General features: G+C 47.8%; 1 protein-coding gene across 4 annotated transcripts in view; it reads right to left on the minus strand.

Annotated features, from left to right (window-relative positions):
- The window catches only part of poe (E3 ubiquitin-protein ligase-like protein poe), a 178,240-nt gene that overhangs the window by 88,685 nt on the left and 64,332 nt on the right, over window positions 1-25,223 (minus strand). For all 4 annotated transcript variants that reach the window (XM_089582226.1, XM_089582224.1, XM_089582225.1 and 1 more), the window contains 5 exons: window positions 23,069-25,013; window positions 22,805-22,834; window positions 15,933-16,103; window positions 14,234-14,416; window positions 1,431-1,499 (listed from right to left, as the gene is read on the minus strand). In XM_089582226.1, the coding sequence (XP_089438352.1) occupies window positions 1,431-1,499; window positions 14,234-14,416; window positions 15,933-16,103; window positions 22,805-22,834; window positions 23,069-25,013 (2,398 nt within the window). The remainder of the gene's footprint in view (window positions 1-1,430; window positions 1,500-14,233; window positions 14,417-15,932; window positions 16,104-22,804; window positions 22,835-23,068; window positions 25,014-25,223) is intronic.

Raw genomic sequence — 25,223 nt, forward strand, 5'->3', positions numbered from 1 at the left:
TTCCTCCAAGCAAAAAAGTTTGAGAACCCCTGCTATAGACCATAAAACAGCGTTACTTCGTGGCAAACAAAGGTGACCTAGTATATGCATTGCCTTACGACTGTATGCTAATGAGTAGATGTGTCATTAGAGTGGAAAGGGAAAAAATTTAAAAACAATATAAATAAATAAATAAATAAATAAAAAAAATGCTTTCACATTTGAAGTATGTAAGTAGTCTTAAGTGCCCACTTTCTTTTAGGGCAATTAAAGTAAATTACAAAGCTACCACATGACAGCGGTGCCCTGCATCCAGTGCAAATGCAAAGCTCTGTTGAAAACAGCCTTCTGGGGGTTAGTGAACATTCACCTCCAACAGTGCGTCTTGGGGTGCTCAAATAGAACTGCTGTCAGGTGGATACCATGATGTCTGCATGATACTGAGAACTACAAAACATTAAAATAACTTTAATAGCAGTTTTGGTACTTTAAAACAAAGAAGTGCTTGTTTTGTTCTGCCTGTACTATGCATATGTTAAGGACTACAAAGCAGGTGAGCCTGGTAACCAATCAGAAGTAGTATAAACAGTACAACAAAATAAAAAACGCAAACACTGGACAAACACTAAGCTTGATATTACTCACTGCAGATACTAGCAAATAGAGCACAGGAAAGTATAGCCTGCCTGCAATACATAGCAAATAAGGGGTTAGCTTAAACACGTCAGCATCAGAATACAAGTGGGAGAAAACAAGTCCAAGGGTGAGCAAATATGGCATTTGAAAAACAGAAAAGGTATTCCTTACATATCGTCTCTGTGGAAGGTGGAAAAGAACAAGAATTTCCAGTTAGAGCAGTGAGTACTCAACCCAACTATAGATGACCTAGAGCCACTTGATTTGAAAAAAAAAAAAAAAGCCCATAAAATTTTTCTATAAAGGCAACATTAGCATTTAAGTACACTGAAATTTGCTGGAACAGAATAGCACCTTTCGTTTATTTTACACAATAACATTCACTACATCCTGTCAGATGAAATCAAATTGTGACAGCAAATTCATGCCCTCAATCTCACTAATCAACAAAAATAATATCAACCTATATTAGAGTCCCAGAGCACACCCAGAAAATGATTACATGAGTCACAATGTGAGACAAATGTTGCTATGCTTCAATAATGCCGCAATTTCTCTTATGTGTTTTGGTGTTTTTCAGAATTAGTATGTATAGGGTAGTCTTCACACGATTACTGCATTAGATGTGCAAATTACACAACATAAAATCATGAATATTCAGAAGCAATCAAATGCAGCAAAAAGTACTATGACGAACCTTTCAGGGTGCCTCAGAAAAGATGGGATACTCTCTTCTTTCATAAGGCCTATTATGTCATTTGAGCTTCACTGATCCTGCACGTGCTACATACAATGCGTACAGAAAGCAAACTCACAGTGATGGTCAGCTTGCGTTTGCTGGAGTCTGCCTGCTTGAGAAGTGCCGAGAGCTGAAGCAGTGTGATCTAGAAGAAATTTACAAATGATACAAATAGGCATTGAGAGAAAAAAAAAATACACGTTCCAGACACTTTAGCTAGCATCACGAGTTGTTTATAAACAGTGCTTTGCTCTGCTCAGTCAAAAAGTAGACGAGAATATTGGTAAACATCACATTAAAAATGAACATGAAAACAATGAAGCAAGCATAGTTATGAACTACTCACAATACTCCTCCTCCATGCACTTCTAGTAAGTGGAAGAGGAAGGATCTGTTTGTCAAGCACGAAATGAAAGACTTAGTCAACTGCTCAGTGCAAAAACTTACTCGAAATTTAAGTGAGCGCGTCAGATAGTTGTTCACGGCACCAAAACTGAAAAAACAGCAGCCATTACTGTCCGCCACAAGTGACGATTTATTTGGAAAAGGTCTGGCCTGGTAGGTATGGCTGCTCGTTGCATGCATGTGGTGCTGCTCAGCAACGGCATTTTACATTTTAGCACCAACAAATGGTGAACTGTGCACAAAGTTGACGATTTATTTGTATTAGCTATTTAAACGTGTCCCACAAAAGGCACTGCGCGTTTTCGCTCATGTTTGTGAGACCTCATCACTCTGCACATACTGTGATGTGCAACCCAGTGCCAGAATTAGAAAACGATGAGCACCATTATGCAAAGCAAGCTGCATATTTGTAGCCTCTAAGAAAATTCGGATTTAGCGATTACTGTATTTGCTCGAATGTGAAGAGAGTTTCTTTACCAAAAACAGATGCGAGATGCCCTCGTGTTAAAAATGAATATAATGCAGAGACAAAGGCACACTAAACCGAATTTACGTGGATATTATTGTGTCGTAAAGGTCGGCCCCCACCTTCAAAAAAGAAACAAACAAAAAAAATTGAATGTCGTTACGTCAACCAGTGAAAGTGGCGAGCTTTCAACTAAGGCGAATAGCATGGTACATATCATATATATTCGAGCAGAAGCGGCGCAGTGAGCAACTTGCCACCGGAGATATTACACCTGTGTACAGAGCGCGAATTCGACGCATCGTCCCGAGGAAATGAGGTCGGTGGCACACGCAACATATAAAAGCCTTTGTTTTGTTTTATTATAAAGTTCAGCAGACTCCCTCAACGCCTGCAGCACCGTTGATCTTGCAAGCTAATGGCAGTAATCCTGTTCAGGTGCACGAAAATTTGTTCCTGCTGCTTTTCTAGATATTGGTACCTGATGCACTTTTCAGTGACATCAGTGTGCAGCTGTGCAATTTTTTGACGTGGGGTGTTGCCTCCACCAACGGGCCTTAAAGGTCCAAACACTCGGTTTCAGCTCAACCAGCAGGGTCCCCTTTTCTCCGGACACTGCATTGCTGCGCAAGCGTGGGTGCTACGGTAAAGCAGAAATTTGGGCAAGTTGGTACGTATTCATTTTTGAAACAGCGCAACAAAGACGGGACGTGGAAACTGAGGGGTAAAGAGGGGTGCTAGGGTCCGTGGTGATGCTCTACTCATCAACATCCACCTGTGGAGATGCCCCTGCGGGTGGGCATATGAACTAGTATCGTTAAAAAATTATTCCACCCAGTTTGCTTTCTCTTAAGATTTTGATTGGAGTTTCCCCCGTGCTTAGAACTAGCCATTTACAATGCGCTATTTCACTCTTATGTAAATTACTGCCATTTGAATTTGGGAACATCAAAAACTACTTCAGTAAGTGTGCTACAAAAAAAAAAAGGCAATAAGGCACCATTGCAAGGCAATAAGGCACAAGTTAGTTTCACGGTCGACACCCAGCCTACCTTTTTTAAATATAAAACTATATCAATTAACATTATATACGAATATCGACTAATGTATAGCCTTAGGTTTTCACCCCTTATAGTGACTGCATGTCTCAAATCTCGAGCCAAACTTAGATTGGAAGAAAAAGTTGTTTAAACCAGACACTACACTTTCTTATGCCAAACATTTTAAACAAATATATAACCCATGCAATAACATGTACACACTTTACACATCTCAACATCGTTTACTGAAACCAAGACGCGGTGTCCAGAAAATAACAAGGACAGTATCGCAAGCACATGCCAAAAGGCAAGCATCAGTAAAGAAAAGAAAAGAACACAAAAATCAAGCACGGACGAATTTGGCAGTTCACTGCAGAGGTTGCTTCTCCAAAATGTGTGCGCCAGAATTTAGATGGTGCGAAGTGCTCAATAAACACAATGAGCAGTTGGTGCGCGAGGTTATCAAGGCAGCCAATACAGCCAGGCTGAGTAACCAGTGCATGCTGTCCCTATCGCTAACAAAAAAAAAACATCGTTTAACTTCAATGAATGTACAGTTAAACCTTGGCTTGACAAAATTGGTAAAATTGGTAGTTTACTTCATAATACTGAAATTTTGCTGCATTGAAATTCCTTCTCCTAGCATGCCAAGAAATCACCAAAAACGTGCTGCAGATAACTCACAGGAAAAGCCTTTAGCTGCAATTAAAGTGCTCCTTTACTTCTACCCTTTCTTCGCCACCAGCAACGGCGTTGCGCGCATCTTGCTTATGTTGCGAGCTCGCGAGCCGCCTCAGCAAGTCTATCGCGCCAACCACCTCGTGGATGACTGGAATGACGCACACGTCTTGAGTTTAGGTTTTACTCTCATCATCATCCCCTTATAAGTGCCCCGAGCACACCGCCAACACGACGACATATTCCACTGCTGCCACCGCTGCAACCTCGTGGCAGTCTGCGGCGGCCTCTTGGCGAACATGCCGTCCCCCGCCCCCCCCTCCCCCCCCCCCCCCTATCCCATTACTATTATTCCATGTTGGCGAGAGCGAAAAACATGTCTTCCAATCACCGACCAATCAAATGAAATTAGGCCCACATCACTCTCCGTTTCCTGCCATAAGTATGAGTGTGTGTCTTTTTGCACATACGCGCATCATCTGAGTGAGACGCGATGTGGTCAGGTGTGAAGTGCACAATGAAGAGTGTACCAACGGCACTGATCTTCCGGTCCTTTTACCAAGCTTTGTGGTTTTGTGGGGTTTAACGTCCCAAAGCGACTAAGGCTATGAGAGACGCCGTAGTGAAGGGCTCCGGAAATTTCGACCACCTGGGGTTCTTTAACGTGCACTGACATCGCACAGTACACGGGCCTCTAGAATTTCTCCTCCAAAGAAATTCTAGCCGCCGCGGCCGGGATCGAACCCGCGTCTTTTGGGTCAGCAGCCGAGCACCATAGCCACTGAGCCACCGCGGCGGCCTTTTACCAAGCTTTGGGCATCTGTAAACGCGATAAATGCGGCGCCCTGCCTTCGAGCACAAAAAGTTTGTCTCATTCGGCGCTAATTTTGGTAGAGACAGCAAGAGCTGCGGGCCGGCCCAGCAGGCTGCCAAGCTCCGCAGATGCTCATGCCAGCCTCGCCCGTACTGCCCCAGAAGGCGCGGCCTGCGGCACACTCACCCCTATGACGCCGTAGTATTTGTGTCTGCCTATGCGCTCTGTATGTGAAAGCCGTGCGGTGCCCATATTATGCAAGTGCTCCGATGCGCACTTTCGAACGCACTCAGCTCGGCCACTCTTGCCCGCGATACTATTTTTTTGCAAGTTCGCTACCAGCTACCAATGAAATTGTTTCACTGAAAGTGCACCAAAATCTACTTCGTTATATTGAGGCTAAAAATACGAGGTGTTCTATGGATGTGAAGTTAAGAAAACCGGAATACTTCGTTACATCGAAGATTTCGTTACATTGCAGTTTGTTACATCGAGGTTTAACTGCACTATATGACTTCCTGTGTACATCACGTTTTTACTATGATGCGTCCCGACACGTTTCTTGCCTTCATGCAAGAAGGTTTAGAAGTTGTGGGATATACAGATATCCCTCGCCTGCCCGCGCCGAGTCACGAGACGAGAGCGCATGCCGCAGGGAATGGGGAGAGGAGGGCACCCGGCAACTCTCCTCACTCTCAGCTCGGACGTGACGTCACGCCTACGCTCTGGCGTCTTAGGAACGGGGTGAACGACCCCTCTTGGTTGCAACCGGTTGCTCAAGGGGGGTGCAATGTCATAGGAGTTTAAGGAGAGCTCACGCGGGAAAAAAGGCTGTCTAGTCTCCTCTCGCGGTGGTGACTGCCCGATTGCCCCGCCGACCCCGTCTCCTGCCCGCGCCTCCCTGGATTATTCAACGCCGGTCGACGACGACCTGGTAAGCTGCTGAACCATATATTATCGGATAGAACATTCTTCCGCAGTGTGTTTTGCCTTGCGCTAGGTTAATAAACGGTTTCCTAGCGTACTCTGTTCGTTGCCTACTTCGTCCGAACCCGCCGTGGCTGTGACTTTGCGCCACGGGTTGGGGACACGAGAACGCCCGCGCATAGCTGGCACGGAAGCGCGCCTTCCCGGCCGGCTGCTCGCGGGTGACCCCCATATCTTGGCGCCCAACGTGGGGCGAACTAGGCATTGAGCAGTGTACTTTGTTGGAGCGAACGACTGTCGACGCGCTAACAAAGGATGGCAGCTGATAGGCCTGACTTCCAGTCTTTGTTCATGCTGTCAGAGCTAGCGGCACAGAGCCAGGGCTCCCTACTTGACTTGCCTTTGGAAGGCGTAAATCTTGAGTGTTCCACGCGGAATAGCCGAGTTGCATTCCCGGGCGCGTCGGCAGGACTTAGGCCTGGTACGGAGGGCACCACATCGGGCACCTCGCCGCTCCGTGGTGCGAACAATAGGGCACCTACGCCTCATTGTTCGACGCCATCAGCGGCTGCGCCCAACTACGGGGGCGTTAGTCCGCAGTCATCCGAGGTGCTCTTGCAGAACGCGATGCAAGTTATGCAGAGCTTAGCGGGTATGTTGCAAAACAATTTGCAAGCCCCGGCCCAGGCACCCCGTCTTAGGATAGACGTACCTACCTACACGGGGTACCACGACAGAACAGGGGCTAATGAGTACCTCGACCGTCTGCTGCGTTATCAGCAAGCGACAGGAATCGCAGACGCCGAACTGCTCGCGCGTGTTGTGCCTGTTTCTTTGACGGAGCAAGCGGCCCGCTGGCACCGACTAACCGGTAACCGAGCGAGGACAATGGAGGAGTTTAGCGCAAGCTTCCGCGACGAATTCCTTCCCGCTAACTACGAGTGGCGCTTGAGGAGAGAGCTGGAACTCCGCACCCAGCACCCTGACGAGTCTTTGTTAGAGTACGTCCGAGCGATGGACGAACTGTATCGCCTCGCTAACCCTCGCGCCACAAACATGGAGAAAGTTGAACGTGTCACACGACAAGCGCACCCGACTTTCGCGGCCTACCTGAGAGGAGGCAGGTTTAGAGATCTGGACGAGCTAGCTGCTGAGGCGAAGCGCATCCAGGGAGACATCCTCTCTGCGCGAGCATATCGGCCGCCGCCACCTGCATCGCAGTCACTCGAGCCGCGCTGCGCGTGGAATGGCAGCTCAGCGCGTAGTCCGTCTAGAGCTGAAGCGACAGCACAATTTGCTGACGAGCGTGTCCCGAGGGGTTGGGAATTGTCCGACCGCGCTTTGGACCCATTCAGCTACGCGCTGCGAACAGCACACGCTGCCGCAGAGCGGAACACCTGTAGCCGAGATCGCGAGGCCGACACGCGGCCGCACGAGCGGCCCCCACCGTCCGCACCGCGAGATCGAGATCGAAACGACCGACCGGAACGTGGCGACCAGCGCCTAGCCCGTCGGAGCCCGAGCAACCGCTGCTACAGGTGTGACCAACCGGGCCACTTCGCCCGCGACTGTGGCCGCCTCCCCGCCCGTGACCAAACACAGTCGGGAAACGGCTACAGCCGCCGGTGATCGACCTTCGATCCCGCGCGGCTTACACAGAGAACCCCGGTTTATTAGCGCCTTTGGCATGTCGCGTAGGAAGTTCTGTTGACTTGCCAGCGCCGTTCATCGAGCTAACGATAGCTCGAAAGAAATTCACCGCGTTACTCGACACAGGGGCAAGCGCTTCTTTGTTCGGTGACGAAGTGCTAAACCATCTCCGCCAGAACAAAATCCGGTTGAGAGAGTGCGATACCACTTTTCGCCTCGCGAGCGGCACAGCGCAATCCAGCGGTGCAGCTAGGATAGTGGTTCGCTGGGAAAGACGCGTGCGGCGACAACGCCTCGTTCATCTTCCCTGTTTATCCGTTCCTGTAATTCTTGGGCGAGACTTCCTAGCCAAGACAGGCATTGTGATAGACATAGCCAGCGGAGGCTATCGAGAGCGCACCACCGGCGCCTTGAAGCTTTTTGCAAAAGCGCCCGCGGCCCCGCAGTCAATTACGGCTCCGAACGCGGAGCTAGCGGGGAGTGACCATGGAAAATCACCCCCGCCGGCCCGGAAACGAGCATGCGGGCGGACAGTCGCCGCTGAGAGAGGGCCCACAGAGAATGTTGTCGCGGTAGAAAGTTGTTCTACCGTGCCAGTGAGGTCAATGCACCCTTTGTTGTCGGAGGTGAACAGCGTATCGGAGAGGGAGAAGGCACGCTTGTCATCTCTCCTCTACGAATTCAACGCGACATTCACGGACCGGCCTGGCCTCACTACACTAGTAAGGCACAGAATAGACACGGGTGATGCATTGCCTTGGAAGTGCAATCCTAGACCAATCAGCTTGGCTAAGAGAAAAGCACTGGACGGCGCCTTAGACGAACTTATCGATACTGGCGTTGTTGAAAGGTCTAACAGCCCTTGGGGCTTCCCGGTAGTCTTAGTCCCAAAGAAAGACGATACATATCGGCTTTGCGTGGACTACCGCAGACTGAATGAGGTTACGAGAAAGGATGCGTACCCTCTACCAACCATTTCTTCCCTAGTGTCCAACCTAGGTGGGGCGAAGTACTTTACTACGCTCGATGCTAGCCGCGGATACTTTCAGGTTGAAATGGATGAGCGTGATAAGGAGAAGACTGCTTTCACTTGTCACAGAGGTCTTTTCCAATTCAAGAGAATGTCTTTTGGCTTGGTAGGAGCACCCGCTACTTATCAGCGCCTAATGGACCGTGTTCTGGGAGATGCGAAGTGGCACCACGCGCTCGCATACCTAGACGACATCGTGGTGTACTCAAAAACGTTCGAGGAACACCTGCACCACTTGAGGGACATCCTAGAGAGGCTGAGGTCCGCGGGAATCACTTTGAACCCGAAGAAGGCGCAGATCGCCGCGACCCGAATAACACTGTTGGGGTTCACGATCGACAAAGGCCGCATTCTGCCGTGCGAGGATAAACTCGAGGCTTTGCTTAAGTTTCCGCCGCCGTCAGATCTAGCTGGTCTCAGACGCTTCCTGGGAATGGCGAACTTTTATCGCCAGTTCATCCCAGATTGCGCAGCGCTGCAGGCACCTTTGACAAAGCTTTTGAAGAAGGGAGAGCGCTGGAGTTGGGGTCCCGAGCAAGAGGCTGCACTGCGCAACCTCGTTAAGGTGCTCGCGGACACGGCTGAGTTGCAGCTACCCGACCTAAACAGGGAGTTTGTGATTCAAACCGACGCAAGCGACCTAGGCTTAGGAGCAGTGTTGCTTCAGGAGCATGAAGGCGTCCTCCGACCGGTAGCGTTCGCGAGCCGTTCACTGACGCCGGCAGAGAGAAACTATTCGGTGACTGAGAAGGAATGTCTCGCGATAGTTTTTGCTCTGCGGAAGTTCGACTACTACGTCGACGGGGTGGCATTTGTGATCGAGACGGATCACATGGCGCTCACCTGGCTGAGACGCCTCAGCGAGCCGAGCGGCCGCCTGGCGCGTTGGGCCCTGTTGCTGCAGCGCTACGACTTTACCGTGCGCTACCGCAGAGGGAAGAACAACGCCGTGGCTGACGCACTCTCGCGAGCGCCTGTCCAGGGCGAGGAAGGTCACGCGACCGACCACCCGATAGAGGGAGAGAGTGCGGGACTGTCGCCAGCCGTAGCCGATGTAAGGGACACGGACCGACCGTTGACCCCAGGCGAGAGCGTGAACCACGTGGACTACGCGAGTTCCGTGGGGATCGTGTTTAGCAGAAAGGAGTTGCTCGAAGCTCAGCAGATGGATTCATTTTGTCGAAAAGTGTTCGACGGGCTCCGGGAGCCGGGCGGCCGGACCGCCGCGCACGTGGGGACAGCTGGTTTTGCTGTCGGTGCGGAGCGCTTGGAAACAGCTGGTAATGCTGTGAGCGCGCTGGATTCTTATCTGCTGGATTCCGACGGCGTCCTGCTGAGGTATATCCCCTCCGAGAACGACACAAGTGAGGCGTTCAAGGTGGTGATACCGCGAGCGTTGAGAGCGGCACTGCTACGTTACTTTCATGACTCGTGCATCGCTGGGCATGCAAGCGGCCCCAAGACTTACATTAAGTTGTGTCGCTTTGCTACCTGGCTTGGCATGAAAAGGGACGTAACACGCTACGCCCGCTCATGTCATGTGTGCCAAAGTGTGAAGCCCCGGGGTGGACGACCGCCCGGCCTCATGCAGCCGATTAACAGCCAGACTCCCTGGCAAATCGCGGCGTGTGACATCATGGGACCGTATCCCACGACACCGAGTAGGAACAAGTTCCTGCTGGTGGTCACAGATCACTTCAGCAAGTGGGTTGAACTTTTCCCCCTGAGAAAGCTGACGGCACGAGTGATCATGGAGAAGCTGATGGACGTATTCACCAGGTTCGGTTTCCCAGAGCAGCTGATAACGGACAACGCGTCCTACTTCACTGCGAAGGTGTTCGAAGATTCGTGCGCTGCACTCGGCATTAAGCACAAGAAAACGACCACCTATCATGCTCAGTCGAACCCCACGGAACGAGTAAACCGCAACATTAAGCACATGCTTGTCGCGTACTCTGAGAGGCACAAAGATTGGGACTCCTATCTGCCAGAGATCGCGTTCGCTTTGCGTTTGACCGTTAACCGCTCGACTGGGTATGCGCCGTCTTCTCTCAATCTGGGAAGAGAGCTGCTAAATCCGATGGACCGGGTTCTAACGGACAGCAGGAAGACGCCAGTCGCTTCGTCAGCACGAGCTGAGTACGCGACGCAGCTGCGCGCTAAGATGACGGAGGCCTTACGCAAGGCTCGCCGCAACCTGAGCACCGCTAGGGCGCAGCAGAAAGCACAGTACGACCGCTCGCACCGGGATGTTCACTACGAAGTGGGCGATCTGGTGCTTCGGCGCCAACACGTTCTGAGCGATGCTAGCAGACAGTTCGCGGCCTCGTTGGCGCCGAAATGGATCGGGCCGTTTCGCGTGCGAGAGAAGCTTTCCTCGCTCGTTTACAGGCTCGAGGACTTGCGGTCGAAACCGACAGGCGGACCGGTGCACGTATGCAACCTGAAACGTTACGTGCAGCGAGATGAGTGGGTTCAGGACACAGCCCGACCCGCGCCGCAGTCGGAGAACGAGCGCTGCGATCAGCCGGCGAACTCCGCGTCCCGCTATAACTTGCGCCATAGGCAGAAATAAAATCTGCCTGAGCGGACTAGAGCGAGGGCGCAGGCCGACAAGCAGTCTCGTTAAATGCATGAACGTACGGGCCGCTCATGCCGATCAATGTTACGTGAGACTTACTTGCGTTAGCCCTCATGACTCTCGTGAGGGCCGAACAGCTACGTAGCACGCGCTGCGGGAGTTGGTTACATCTGTGTTGACCTTTTCAGCGCAGATGGAAAAGAAGCAGGGCGCATCAGAACGACATCGTTCACACGTCTACCAACTAGAAGCCACCATCCAGCTTCGGCAACGCGCCGCGCCCATGGCCCGCCGCTACGCCCAGCCCGCGACCTGAAGCCGCCTCCCTGCTGCAGCCAGGCGCCCCTGCCACCTGCCACATCGCGTCGGAGCTGGCCGCCTGCCGACTGTACGCCGCCGCACCCGCCTACCCAAGAGCAAGCTGTCCAAATGAAGAAAGAGCAGCTGCGGCCCCCTTTACCACCTCAACCCTGGGCCCTCGCCAGCTAACCGGGCATGCCAGGGCAGCCCAACCGCCCGGCATCTACGTTGAAAGCGCCGCGGCCCTCGCCTCTGAAGTCACCTGACACAGCATCTCAGGGCGGCGCAGCCACGAACCTGGCCTCCAAGCCTTCTCGGCCGTTGCCACGGAGGCGGTCAACCACCTTCACCGGAGCGGCGCAGCCGCGCGCGCTCGGAAGACTTGCAACCGGCAGCAAGTTGCCTTTCAACGTCATCATCTCGCGGGTGGTCAAGCCTTCGGACCAGCTGATCGGTGCGGGCGTGGCGCGGACATCAACAAGTGTACCAGCGGGAGCCGAAGAACTTCGATCCCTGGATGGCGGAGAAGATTAAGTAACGTTGCGCCCGCTTCTCTGTCCGGGAGGCTTCTTAAGGAGGGGAGGATGTGGGATATACAGATATCCCTCGCCTGCCCGCGCCGAGTCACGAGACGAGAGCGCATGCCGCAGGGAATGGGGAGAGGAGGGCACCCGGCAACTCTCCTCACTCTCAGCTCGGACGTGACGTCACGCCTACGCTCTGGCGTCTTAGGAACGGGGTGAACGACCCCTCTTGGTTGCAACCGGTTGCTCAAGGGGGGTGCAATGTCATAGGGGTTTAAGGAGAGCTCACGCGGGAAAAAAGGCTGTCTAGTCTCCTCTCGCGGTGGTGACTGCCCGATTGCCCCGCCGACCCCGTCTCCTGCCCGCGCCTCCCTGGATTATTCAACGCCGGTCGACGACGACCTGGTAAGCTGCTGAACCATATATTATCGGATAGAACATTCTTCCGCAGTGTGTTTTGCCTTGCGCTAGGTTAATAAACGGTTTCCTAGCGTACTCTGTTCGTTGCCTACTTCGTCCGAACCCGCCGTGGCTGTGACTTTGCGCCACGGGTTGGGGACACGAGAACGCCCGCGCATAGCTGGCACGGAAGCGCGCCTTCCCGGCCGGCTGCTCGCGGGTGACCCCCATAAAGTGCACCTTTCAAATAAACATTGTTGAAAGCCAGCGCTCATCGCGTCCTCGTCTGTGTTCTGCGCTGTTAACTTCACGACTACCGAATAGGTAGGGCCCTTCAAAGGTTTTTGGGTTGTTTATTTTTTTTTTCAAACACTGGCAATAAGTGGGTGCCATGAAAATTCTGGTCAGCTAAAAATTGGGTATTTTGAGCAAATTTTCTATTACTCATCATTTTTTTTTGCTTGGGTAGTTCTTGACGCAATGCCAATAAGACATCAGGTCAGTAGCCATGTCCTGACAGGCCACTCGTAACACATACTTTTTAATCTTGCTCTGAAGCCAGCCACACTGTAGATGACATACTAATATAAAAGGAGGTTTATAATTGACAATTAGCATGAAAATGTGGCTTCGCAGAACAGGTTCAATATATCCATTTTTCTTCACATATGGTATGTTTAGTTTTCTTATGGTCTCTTGAAAGCACCTTTTCAAGCAATAATTTACCCCTCATATAGGAGAATGTATGGTCAAGCCAGCTCACACAAAGCTCCAACACAGAAAACGGCACAAGAACAAGACTAACAGAGAGACAAAATTTATGTCACTTCTTTTTGCATTCCGAATTGTGCACTGTTTTCTGTGCTAAAGTTCTGCAGTGAGCATTAATGTGCACCTCGCACAAACAGGTATGCTGTGACCACAAAGAACTATCTGAAAGATCTCATTCTGTGAAGATTTCAATTACAGCTAACATCAGAATTTTTATGTATGAGATAACAAAAGCATGTACAGTAAAACTTTGTTAATTTGGACTTCAAGGGAGAGGAAAAACGTCCAAATTATTCGAATATTGAATTATCGAATGGCACCTAATATTGCCAAAAACCATTTGCACGAAAGCAAAATTTGGTGGGAACGTGGGCAATTGTTATGTCCTTTTAAAACAAAAACTATGCGACAACAGCGATTGCTTGCAGTTCCGTCAAGTGTTTTATTTGTGCCCGCTATCGAGTGTGTCTGAAGCAGAACTACTCCACAATGGTAATGATCTCTGCGGCTTCTTACAGTGCGCGACATGGTAGCACAGGAGCTTCTTCACACGTGGCGTCACATGGGAGGAGGCTCCACCGCACGAATGGCGAACAGCACGTGAAGAGTGTGGTGCTTCGGAACACTGAAGTAATGGAAATACCATGCGGATGGAAGCGAGGGAGGCGCGCAACGGTGCTGAAGCGGCAAGATTGCCCTCGAGAGACAAACAAAAAAGATCAGCAACAAGGCAGTAGTCGTACCAAGTGGTGTGCGGCTCGGCTGGCTTGCTGATATGCGCAGCTGATAGCTACCATCGCAGTGGGCTAGTGACTCCGAAAACGAAACTAAGTGGTTGGACTATCTCTCGGCCTATTGGCAGGAACCTGCCGACAATCAACACGCCTCACTTTGCACGCAGATCACAGGGGTTTGGGAGATAAAGTAATATGCAACTGAGGTAAGTGGACAAATATCTGGACGATCGCCTGTCGAGCACGTCATACCTCGACACGGCGCCTCATCGGGCGTGCCGTCCGAATTAATCAAAGTGAGGCCCGTGGCAGTCCGAATTATCCAAATTAACAGGGGCCGAAGCAACGAGGTTTTTATAACTATTTCTTGAACCCTGTAAATTCTTGACCTTGTAAATTCTGTCTGTATTTCTTTACACCTGACCATTGACCCCAAAGTTGTATTCCTGCAAGAGTCAATGCATACACAATAAGACAGCTGCCATGAAAAATGACAGCTACCTCATAGCGGAGGCCAGATAACTGAGCCAACTGTCGCGGAATAAAAAACAAAGACTAACCTTTCCTTTTTCATGGCTGACGGCCAGATGTTGGCGCTTGCCTTGTGGCGATGCAAGGCAGCACATGGCCACCCTGCGGATCATGTGAGAGCTAAGCAGCTGTCGTATGGTCTGGCCTTGCTCTCCAGAGAAGTTCATTCGCACATTCTCAAAGGCACCTTCCTGAGATCCAAGGGTTGGCACCTACATTTAATAAAGCATCATGTTACAAGCTGTGTGCAAGGCATGAAGGCTGCACGCACCCCGCCTAGGGCCAAAACGACAACAAAACATCGAGGCTTACGGGGAGACGGTCTTGAAATGAAAATTCTTATTATAAAATACATCGTAATGAAATTGGTTGTGCATATGTGTTTCGTCTCCCAGTTTTCAAAAATATAATTCGTTTCAGTATATATCAATTAGTTCCCATGTTATAGAAAAATAACAAGTCTGATTAGGTAGTCTCTTACGGGTATAATTAAGACACTTTCCTCCAATGTTTTTTGGTTTAGACTGAAAAGAAGCTGTAGACAAAGGCTATATCATTATATAAAAATGTTCAATTATGTCCAAGCACCGTAATTATGATATATAGTTCGGCAACATTATGTTTCACAAAAGTTGCAATTTTCGACCAAGCTAAAAAAAAAGAAAATAGCATAGCTCCACAGTTAAGTTCTTTCTGAATTCAACGTTATAATATTAACTGAAATTGCACCACAAAAGCGCAATAAAAAATTCCGTAAGGCCAGTCATGTTGGCAAAAAAAAACACGAAGCTAAGAAAATCGCATTTGAAGTGCACGTGCCAGCCATTCGGAGGTCGTTGTAGAGGTCTGAAAAAACAGCGGAATGCGGACGTTCCAAAAATATTTCACAGCAGCGAGTGATACCAGGATGTGGGGGAAGGGGCTCAATTTTCAAACAAAACCAAAATGACGGCCAATGGGAACACGGTCGTGGGAAGCGAGGGACGCTAAGTTTCGCTGCATTTCGCTCCAAACTCGCCATTTCCGCTCTTCGTAGGTGCGAAATACATAATTTTTTTATTAATTAGAGGTCGAATGAGGCCTTGAAACTTTTTAGGCAGGTACATTAGTGAGTACAGATCCCAAATATGCCATTTTCGCAAAATCAAAATTATTCGCATTTTCTAACCATTGCAAGACCCAAGTCACCCCTTAAGAAAGCAAATAGGTTTGGTTTATTGGGGTTTAACGTCCCAAAGCGACTCAGGCTATGAGGGACGCCGTAGTGAAGGGCCCCGGAAATTTCGACCACCTGGGGTTCTTTAACGTGCACTGACATCGCACAGTACACGGACCTCTAGAATTTCGCCTTGATCGAAATTCGGCAGCCGCGGCCGGGATCAAACCCGCGTCTTTCGGGTCAGCAGCTGAGCGCCGTAACCACTGAGCCACCGCGGCGGCAGGTTAAGAAAGCAAATAACATGAGCAAAATAAAATTGCAATTTCATTATTCACAACCATGGACCACAAAATAAAAATATACAGACTAACAGTGACATCTATGAAATGCATCAGGTGGCTTCATGCACCGCATTTCTGTGCTTTTTACAATTTTTTACAATTTCTTTTTATGAAACAATGATACACATCAGTGCCATGCGAATGGCACGCCAAAAGTGCTATGTCAAGCTTAAGGGTCTACGCCACTGTACTCAAAGAAGAAAAACTTTCTTTTGTCAAAAGCCTTACCATAAGTTGATCAACATGCTCAAACAGTTTTTCTTGAGTGTGCAGCTCTGCAAGCGCTTTTTGTGCTCGGGTTGAGCTGCCAATGGGTGAGTTCTGGTTGTATGTCTCCACAATCGCTGGCATGAGGAACTGGATCAACTCCAGAACAGTGCCAACCAGGTTTGTAGACACCTGAAGAACAGAACATTTCTAATGCTTAGACAATTTTTCAAATCGAAGGGTGTTGAAAAAGATGAGCACACAAACTTCTTCGCCAATTCTACACCACCAGCTCCCATTTCTAAGTGCACCAAGCACCACGGCCAGAGTGTTGCCTGTTGCAATGATGATGAGCATCACTTCTCATACTCAAGGCTGACATCAGAAAAACCTCGAAAAAGAACTGAGTATCAAGAAGTAAGCTGTGGTCCTGTGCTGCAGCGGCTCAGACTATAATGCACCAAAAGAAGAGGCTGAGTCACCTACTCAGTGCCCAGTGTCCTTCTGGGAACATTAGTGTCTATGCTGCTGTGTCTTACCACTCATGCCTCGGCCTATAAAAGAGAGCCCAGTAGACAGAAGCTAGCTCGGGTACCCGGCATTCTGCATATGCATTATCTGTTGCAAAACTTCCCAGAACAAGGTGCTCACGACCGTAGTGGGCGTACAACAGTATGGCAATGCAGTGACCTCTGCCACTACCTCGTTTTTCTACTAGAGATGTTGAGGAGGCATTCCCTAACACTTATCAGCTTGTGTGAACAAACAGATCCCTTTTACTATCATGTGCATGTGACAAAACTTACTTCGGCTGTGAGCACACTGGCCTGGGAACTTTTTTTTAACAGTGGTACGTGGTATGTACAGCCTTTGTCAAAAGTTTGGAGCCCAGGGGGTTTGATTCTGAAGCACACTGTCTGTTTCGTACTGCATCTCCAGCGCTCCAAATTTGCTGAAGGTAAGAAGATTTTTGGTCCTGCCTCCTCCAATGGGTAGGACTACCACGAATGTTACAGGAGTCCCACTGCGAGGCTTAGAAGCAAACCCCCTGGGCTCTAAACTTTTGACAAAGACTGTACCAGGGTATGTTAACGGTATATAAAAATAAATCATATTTACCTTGTGCACATGGTAGATCGCTCACCTTTCTAAAAAAACACGAATCTTTTGTCTTTTTTTTTTTCACAACATTCCAGAGTTCATCTCTACTTTTAAGAAGATGCTTTTGCCAGCTCCTATTTTCGAGCAAGTGACAGCCTTAAAAATGCCCATGACTTGGCCATAATTAGTACTGTCATCCAATTCGTCGCAATTCCTGAAAAGGGTGGTAACATGCTGCATATGTCTCCTTTCATTTTTAATTCTACTGAGAGCTGTGGTGCCACCTCCTACAAGTGAAAATCAAGCATATCTCCAGATTCTGCGATGCACAGCAGGATTAATTCGGACAATTATTTTATTTCAAAACACAAACAATTCTATGCTTTGTAAAGAAAAGAATTAAATTATCTCACCAGAATAAAAAACTGTTAATAAACAATCACATTTACTCACTACAAGTAACTCATTGCTTACCCTTTAAAGCATAACTAACGAATGGGATGAACTGCACATGTGCATTTTTGCATAAAAAATGCTGACAGTGGCAGACCAGAATACTTTATTTTTATTTTTTACTATACTCAACATCAGGGCATAGACTTCAATGCAGCTGTGAATACATTGAGTTTAAGCATTTTTTTTTTTAGTTCGAGAATTAGCTAATGTTTTTATCTTGAGCAGAACCACACTGATGACATTGCAAAAAGAAAAAAAAAAGCCCAAAAATAACACATCACTGCTAGAGAAGCAACAATCCTTTCCTAAGAAACTCTCCACAGTAGCTATTCCTTGTACACACAATATATCTCGCATGTTGACAAAGATTTGCATGTCTCTCCAATATGAAAGGGAATAAAGTTTGAGCAGTCAATTACTCCATAATTATGAGTGACAAGCACACTTTTTTTCTGTTCAAATAGCTTTCACCTTCGCTTATAATGTCTAGAAGTAGGGGAGTGTGAATAGTGTTTTTTTTTTGTTCGAAGCAGTAGTAATTTTCTTCAAATAATTTCTAAGAGTATTCCGAAAACTATTGGCACACAAAGAAAAGGCTGGACGGCACAGTGATCAAAATCGTATTTTTCTAAAACAAAAGGCCATTAAAAACAAAGAAAAACAGCAAGCAGTGAAGCTTTGTTAACTCATTGAGGCTGTGTCAACTTCCTGCAAAAATGGCCATCGGAAATTGGAAGAGTTTAACTACATGCGGCGCCGGCGTATTTGTGGGGTGAGAGTCCTAGTTACGGGACCTCAGAGTGCCGCTCTTAATTGTAATTGCGTCGTTACGCAGCTTTTGCTTTTCAGTGGCGACTCCATGGACACCTGCTAGGCCTATGCACCACACGACCAGCGCCACCCTGCAAATGGCATATGAAAGGGGCACCCATCTCCATGTGTCCCCTGCTAGCTTCCCTTCATGCATTCACTGTGGCACTTGATTAGCGAATTTCATGTGAATAAAAGTGGCTGCGGCAGTTGCACTGAGCTCCTTGCCATGCGGAAGTTGAGAGCTGCATGTCCCTCAACCCATCACGCCCCCTGTGCTGGCTCCGGATCGTGTGTACCGTGAGTAACTCTGGCAAAGACACCTGGCAGGTGCAAATCGGGGCACCACACTTGCGCCTGTTCACGTATGCTGCCTCGCGCATGCACAGACCGGCTCCGGCATACACACGGGTGCATAGGCACGCGGCTGGTATGCCTAGCAGGTGTCCATGAAGTCTGCGCTTTGGGTGAGCATGCGCCGCAGTTCATCCTGAGGAGGTACGCTGAACCGAAACCATGTGAACCAAGCGTTCCAGAAACGTTATTCTCTCAAGACCAATACTTCGAAATTTCGAATACCAAACATTTGGATCGAAATGAACATCAGATACTTTACTATTGGACCGATTATTTCTGGTTTATGGGGGTTTAACTTAGTGACTGAGGCTATGAGGGACGCCGCAGTGAAAGGCTCTAGAAAGGGATCAACCGATTATTTGAAATTATTAGATATTCACACATCCCTATCCAAAAGTCACTTTAACGTTTAGTTGACAAATAATCGAAAAGTTTGTATTTTTGTGCAAGCTGGTTCCTTTCTTTGAGACCTGTACATGAGCGATGTGCATATGTTAACTTGTCAACTGATTATGTACTAAAAAAAATTAAGGTAGCATGCAGAATGTAGGAACTGCAGCCATGGTACTCCCTTGCCTTCTGGACAGTCATACTGCCAAATTTCAGCAACCAAGTGCACACGCATACAACAGAAGGCAAGTAGCGGCATACCTGACCATTCACTGTTAAATACGTGGTTGCATGCCTGCGATAAGTGCACTATCTTGGAAAGATAGTGCACTTTAAAAGCCTTTAAATATTAGATGAGTGACAACACTCATTCATAACTAAGTCTTCAATATCTTAACATAACAAGAAATATTTTCCCTCCCACAAGTCTTCAGGTATTTGTTTTCTTTTCTCCTCATGCAGCAACAGACAATATGCAGGGCATCATTTTAAATTTCCAGATTTCTACTGGTTTTCTCCTATTACTTAAAATTCCCTGACAGACCCACAGCACCTAAATTTGTGACAAAGGTGAAAGTAGTGGCTTAAATTAATAGCTAATCACAGAGCCAAGCTACTGTTTGTTAGTTCCTCAATATTAACGTGTTAAACTGTAACATGCACCCCACAATGTGGCCACGAAAACAAGCGTTGTTCATGATCCTACAAAAACTTTGCTTCGACATGGGAGCCATGAGTTCTTGCAAGGGCAAGAAGAGCATGAGCATGAAAAAAGTCGCTGGAAAAGATTCGACAACTTTTGCGCACAACTGTGGGTTCACTGCTGTGTGCAGAAGTGTTATTTGGCCAAGATGTTGATGACTAGAGAATGTAGTGATTGAGCGAGTTGGTGTACTCTCTTCTCAGAAGGTGTTTCAGAGGCCCTTTAAGGGGGACAGGGGTCTCTGAGCTATCTTATTTTTCGGCCAACTGTAATGAAACTGTACAGTTTATTCAGTTTCTTGAACAGATTTCAAATATGTAGCCTCTTGATCACTATGTGAATTATTTCTCAAGCTATTACACAATTACACTGCTTCACTTGCAAACACAATAGCAGCTATTATTAACATGTGGCTATATAGTATAAAATACTATATGAATGCGATGTTGGAAGTACTTTTCCAATTAAGTCATTGTTAGTTATTTTGAAACACATTGATGTTCAGCTTTGATAGACTGGCTAATGAGCAGTAAATTAGTATGCAGAAAAAAATTTTAAGCGTACATTGAGTTTAATCATTTAGAAGAATGCTGCAACAAAAATTATTCGTCTCTATGCTCTAGATGCTGAGATATCCTTCTTGTAAACTTGCAAACAGCAAAAATGTGTGTTCTGAAAAAAATGAGGCATAACGAACAGAGATGAAGTACGAGTGAATTATAAATATGAATTATAGCTAATATTTAATGAAACAAATGAAAAATGTAGCCCATGGGCTACAGATCTCGGAAAACGGTTTTGTCGAAAAACTGACTTTTTTGGTGGTTTTTGGGCCCCAAAAAGCCCTATCACACCCTTTGTAAGGACAACTGCCAACAACCAGCAGAAATGCTGTTATCCAGTGTTGCTGCCGCGACTACTGTGACCCTCCCCAGCCAAGTACTAAGCTGAAGTTGACCAGAAACTTTCAAAATGAAGCAACTCCCGGTGGCACTCCCTCTCCCGTGCCGCATTCACATGGGCAGCCGGGGGAGGGACATTACTGTTACCATACGACCCACAGGATAAAAAAGGGGAGGCCACGGTGGGCACCCTGCACAACACTGGTTGTCAAATTGACAGACACAGAAAAAAGAAACAGCTCTATGTCTACACCTGTCAACAAAAGAAACACAAAGGGAGGGGACCATTTGTGCCAGTCAAGCAAACAATCCCAGCCTCCGCCAGTGAACCAAAACCAGAACCCGCAACACTGTGCGGCCTATGGAAGGCGTGACGTGTGCACAGTCACCCGTTCAGGCTAGTGGGTAGGGTAGGGTGTTGTGTTCCTTGAATATTGTGCACTATGGATCCTCATGTTGCTTAGGGAGGGATTCCATTGCCTGTGTGAATCCTGCTTTAAGGGGCCTATCAACAATTAGGACTACCTTGTGCCACCCTCAAGAACTTTTCCCGCACCACATAGTCATGTGCCTCAGTGCAATCAAACCCATGCAGTCCAACTCTTCTCTACTTGTGCACTTCAGATATCTGGTTGTAGAACTGTCGTTTTCCGCTTACTGCCTTTCATTAGTGTATCACCTGATAGCCATGCTGTGTTCTGTAACCTTGCTTATTTTTCTCACATTGCCTTTTGTAGTATAGGCTCTGTTTGAGATGTTGAGTGTTTGGTTTGGTTTGTGGGGTCCCAACGCGACTCAGGCTATGCCTGAGTCACTTTGGGATGTTAAACTACCATAATCTAAACTAAACATGCTGATTGTGCCTTGCTGTGTTTTTATACTGGGTTTGCCAGCATGTAAAGTGCACAGTGTGCTTATGTCCACCAGCTTTTTTCTTCCCTTTCAATTTTATTTTTTCAATATTCTTTCTCTCTCTTCTTCCTGCAGGCGTGCCCTTTTGGCCAGCAGTTATCAGGCCATTCTTCTTGCGTTCCCATATTTCCAAACGAAATCATAATCACATGGGTTTTGCTAATTCCTCGTAAGACTAAGCAAGAATTAGCAAGAATTAGCCAAACCCACTTATAACAATACTGAAGGCCATGGAAATACCATTGTTATAACCGTATAACCGATAATTGTTATAACCGGGTTGAGCCGAAGAGAAGAAAACATGACAAACTTTACATCATTTAATGACAGGAAAGATCCAGAGGAGCTTGATCGTCCTAATGCCACTAAAAGCTCGTTAATTTGAACTTCAAGGGACCGAAAAAATGTTCGAATTATTGAATGACCCAGAAACACTAACAGGAACCGCTTGCATCACATGGTATATTTGTTTGGTGAAAGACTGGACAATGGTTGCTTGCTTTTGAGATTAGAACGGCGCGACTAATTATTTTTCACATTTTCATGCATACCGTCGGGAGTGCCGAAGCATAACTGCTCAAAAGTGGTAAGGGCCCCCCAGGGAACCTTCATGGTGTGACGCAGTAGCGTTCACAAATAGCAAACAGCATGTGGCAAGCGCGCACTTTCGACAAACTAGAAGAACCCAAGAGAGAGAACCAAGCAGACTAAAGAGATCATACCGTCAACCAGCTCCATAAGCGTGCGCTTTTGTGTAGCAAGTGCGGTTTTGCTGGTGTCGTTAAGGGGTCTCCACGCTTTTGTTTGTTTTTTAAAGGTGGACTCTCAATGACCGAGTTTAATTGTTATAACCGATAATATGCTAGGACAGCATTGCTATAAGCGATTTATTTTACTTTAGAACACACAGTAAAGCTGACGGTGCCACGACTGACCACTGTTACATCCAATATATTGTTATAACCAGTATCGGTATAAGTGGGTTTGAATGTAGCTATCAACCTCAGTTTTCCTGACTGCCAGCAGCTGTTGCAGGAACTATCTTTCCCAGAAGCTTTCCAAAATTGCTGAATTCCCAGATATTTCCTCGTTTTTTCAATTTTTTTTTTGCAACAGGCAGAGAACCCCGAATGCAAAGTAGACTGTTAGCACTGCATTAGAATCATGTCGTTGTTTGCCTTTTTGCCATCTACTCCGGCAAATGCTTTCACACAATAATATTCTAAACAAAAATATATGAAAAAAAAAATCAGATTACTTACAATGTGCTCAATGAGAACTCCCCGAAAGGCCTAGAAAGAAAAGTTCCAATAAGATTATTAAGCCTCAAAATAACTAAGTTGCTTAGAAAGCAACAACATTACTTTATCAGAGAATATGGGCAACACACAGACCAACTGCCAGTTTAGCACCTCAGCAGAGAAAGCAAGACTGGAGAATAACAGACACAAAACTAGTAATGCTTATGAAAACACTTCAAAGCTCCACAATACCAATATGCAGCAAATGACACTAAACCTCCTCACCTCAAGCTTCTTTGCGAGCTGCTGCCGGTGTTTCAAGGTTTCATCGCAAGCTTTCTTGGAGTCTGCTGACGCAGCAGGTGGGCGAGCATCAGCAGTGTTTACGCCAGTAACAGTGCCTGCACCCTGGACAGGCGAAGAGGCCCTTCGTCGAATCGAGCTGGGCAGCGCATTCTCCGAGGCAAGTGAAAAGGCTGCAGTTGCAGAAGCAGCCCCGCAGCCTGTATCAGACAACATCTGTGGGTTGCGCTTGACCAAGGCCTGGCAGCTGCCATCTTCCTTGGCGCCACAGTCGCAGAAAAAGGAGCCAAACTTGGCGTAGGTCACATCGTGGTCCTTGTGGCACACCTTGGCACAGATGGTGCAGACACCCACGCCATCCACCATGCGGCAGGTGTGGCAATGATACCAGTGCTGATTCATAAACTCCTTCTGGGTCATGGTGAAGGTGCACAGCTTGTTGCAAAGTGAGTCCTCATCAGAGTCCTCCCCGCCAGACTCATCGTCCTCAGGGCCCAGCTCGTCAGCCCAATCCGAGTCTGGTTCGGGGTGCTGTGCATCACCATCCAGTGGTGGGCTGGCAGCACCAATCCGGCCAACAATGAGTGGTCGCTCAGCGAGAAGCTTAAGGGAGCCAACCAGATCAGCTACGTAAGAGAGCAGGTAGCATGCAGAGTTCATGATGACCTGGTGCTTCCCACTGCTGACGTTGGCCTCAAGTTTTTCAAGCACATCCTTCTGGGACAAATACTTCTTGCAGGTCTCAAGCCAGTCAGTTGCTGCCATGAAAAGCTGCAGATGTCCAGAGCCAGAGCCCGCACTAGCCAATGTGGACATGACAACCATGAGATCAGAGAAGCCAACACCATCTGATGCAGGAGACAGAAGCTGCGTTCCAATCTCGATCAATGCAGCCAAGAAGGAACCAGCCACTTGGGTTGACACTTTGTTATTTTCTTTGACAATATATGTGGTCAAGTTCTGGAGAAGAATTCTGTTCTCTTGAGCAGGGCTTCCATCCTCACTGCAATTTGCTGCTTTTGAACCAACTACCACTTTAGTGAGCCAATTCTGTAGAGATTTGGGATCCAGCTCATTCAGTCGGTTCATTTTACACAAAGTTGCGTTCAACTTTTCCAGGCTCGGGTCTCCAACATTTTTGTCAATTTGTGTGAAGAGCTTGCTAAAGAACTTGAGGACACGAGTCCCATACGCAGGACTTAGGTTGCCTTCTGCAGCTGACAGCAGTATGTTCCAGATGTCTTTGTCACAGAAAAACTTCTCCAAGGCTTTTTTGCCAGGCTGCTTATCTAGGAGACTTTCCATAAACTTGAGGCACTCATGGAACACCAACTCATTGATCTCACTTTCCTTGTGAGAGTAATTGATGAGCAGCTCGTAGCAGTTTGCCAGCATCTCCTCGTAAACGAAGTGAGCAAATTCATCTGTGTCTGATGAACCAATGTTGGCTTCAAGCGCCAGCATCACAAAGTCTGCCTGAGACTCTGCGGTGGCATCCAGCAAAAGAGGCAGAAAGGCCCGCATCAAGTCGCTGAAGAACTTGTCTTCTGCTGACCAGCAGAAGACATCTTGAGCAAAGCGTACAATGCACTGAAGGATGCGCTTCAAGCTGGCATTGATTGAAAATGTCGAGTTAGCAGACAAGGGAGTGAAGTGCGCGACTTGCACAGCTGCGATGTAGCTCTCCGAAGGAAGGCTGTCATTAGCGAAGTCATTTCTCCAGTTGCAGACATTCACTGCCATAGCATTCCAAAAATCAAGTGTGCTGTCCACTTGAGGGGGCAGGTGGGACACAATGGCTGCAACAGTGCTGGACACGTGGGGGCAGCGTCGTGAAGTCATTCGCAGCACCACATCCATGGCACGCAGACTGGTTTCTGACCGTCCCGTTGGTGACAGCTCTACAGCTTGCAGTAAGAGATTCCACCTGACATGAAAACAAAAATAAAGGGCTCTAAGGACATATACAGGTGTGCCCCATTAATACGGACACTTTGGATCCTGAGCAAAGCTGTCCATAGAGCGAGAAGTCAGTAGTAACGAATCATGAAGAAAAAAAAATTATTCAGAAAAACAAAACACCTTGATTCGGGTCTACTTCTGTGCAGTGTGGTGAACAGTGAAATGCAAATTAAAC

Source organism: Amblyomma mixtum, chromosome 3 (assembly GCF_055824585.1).
Source record: "Amblyomma mixtum isolate Tamu chromosome 3, ASM5582458v1, whole genome shotgun sequence".
Taxonomy (NCBI): Eukaryota; Metazoa; Arthropoda; class Arachnida; order Ixodida; family Ixodidae; genus Amblyomma; species Amblyomma mixtum.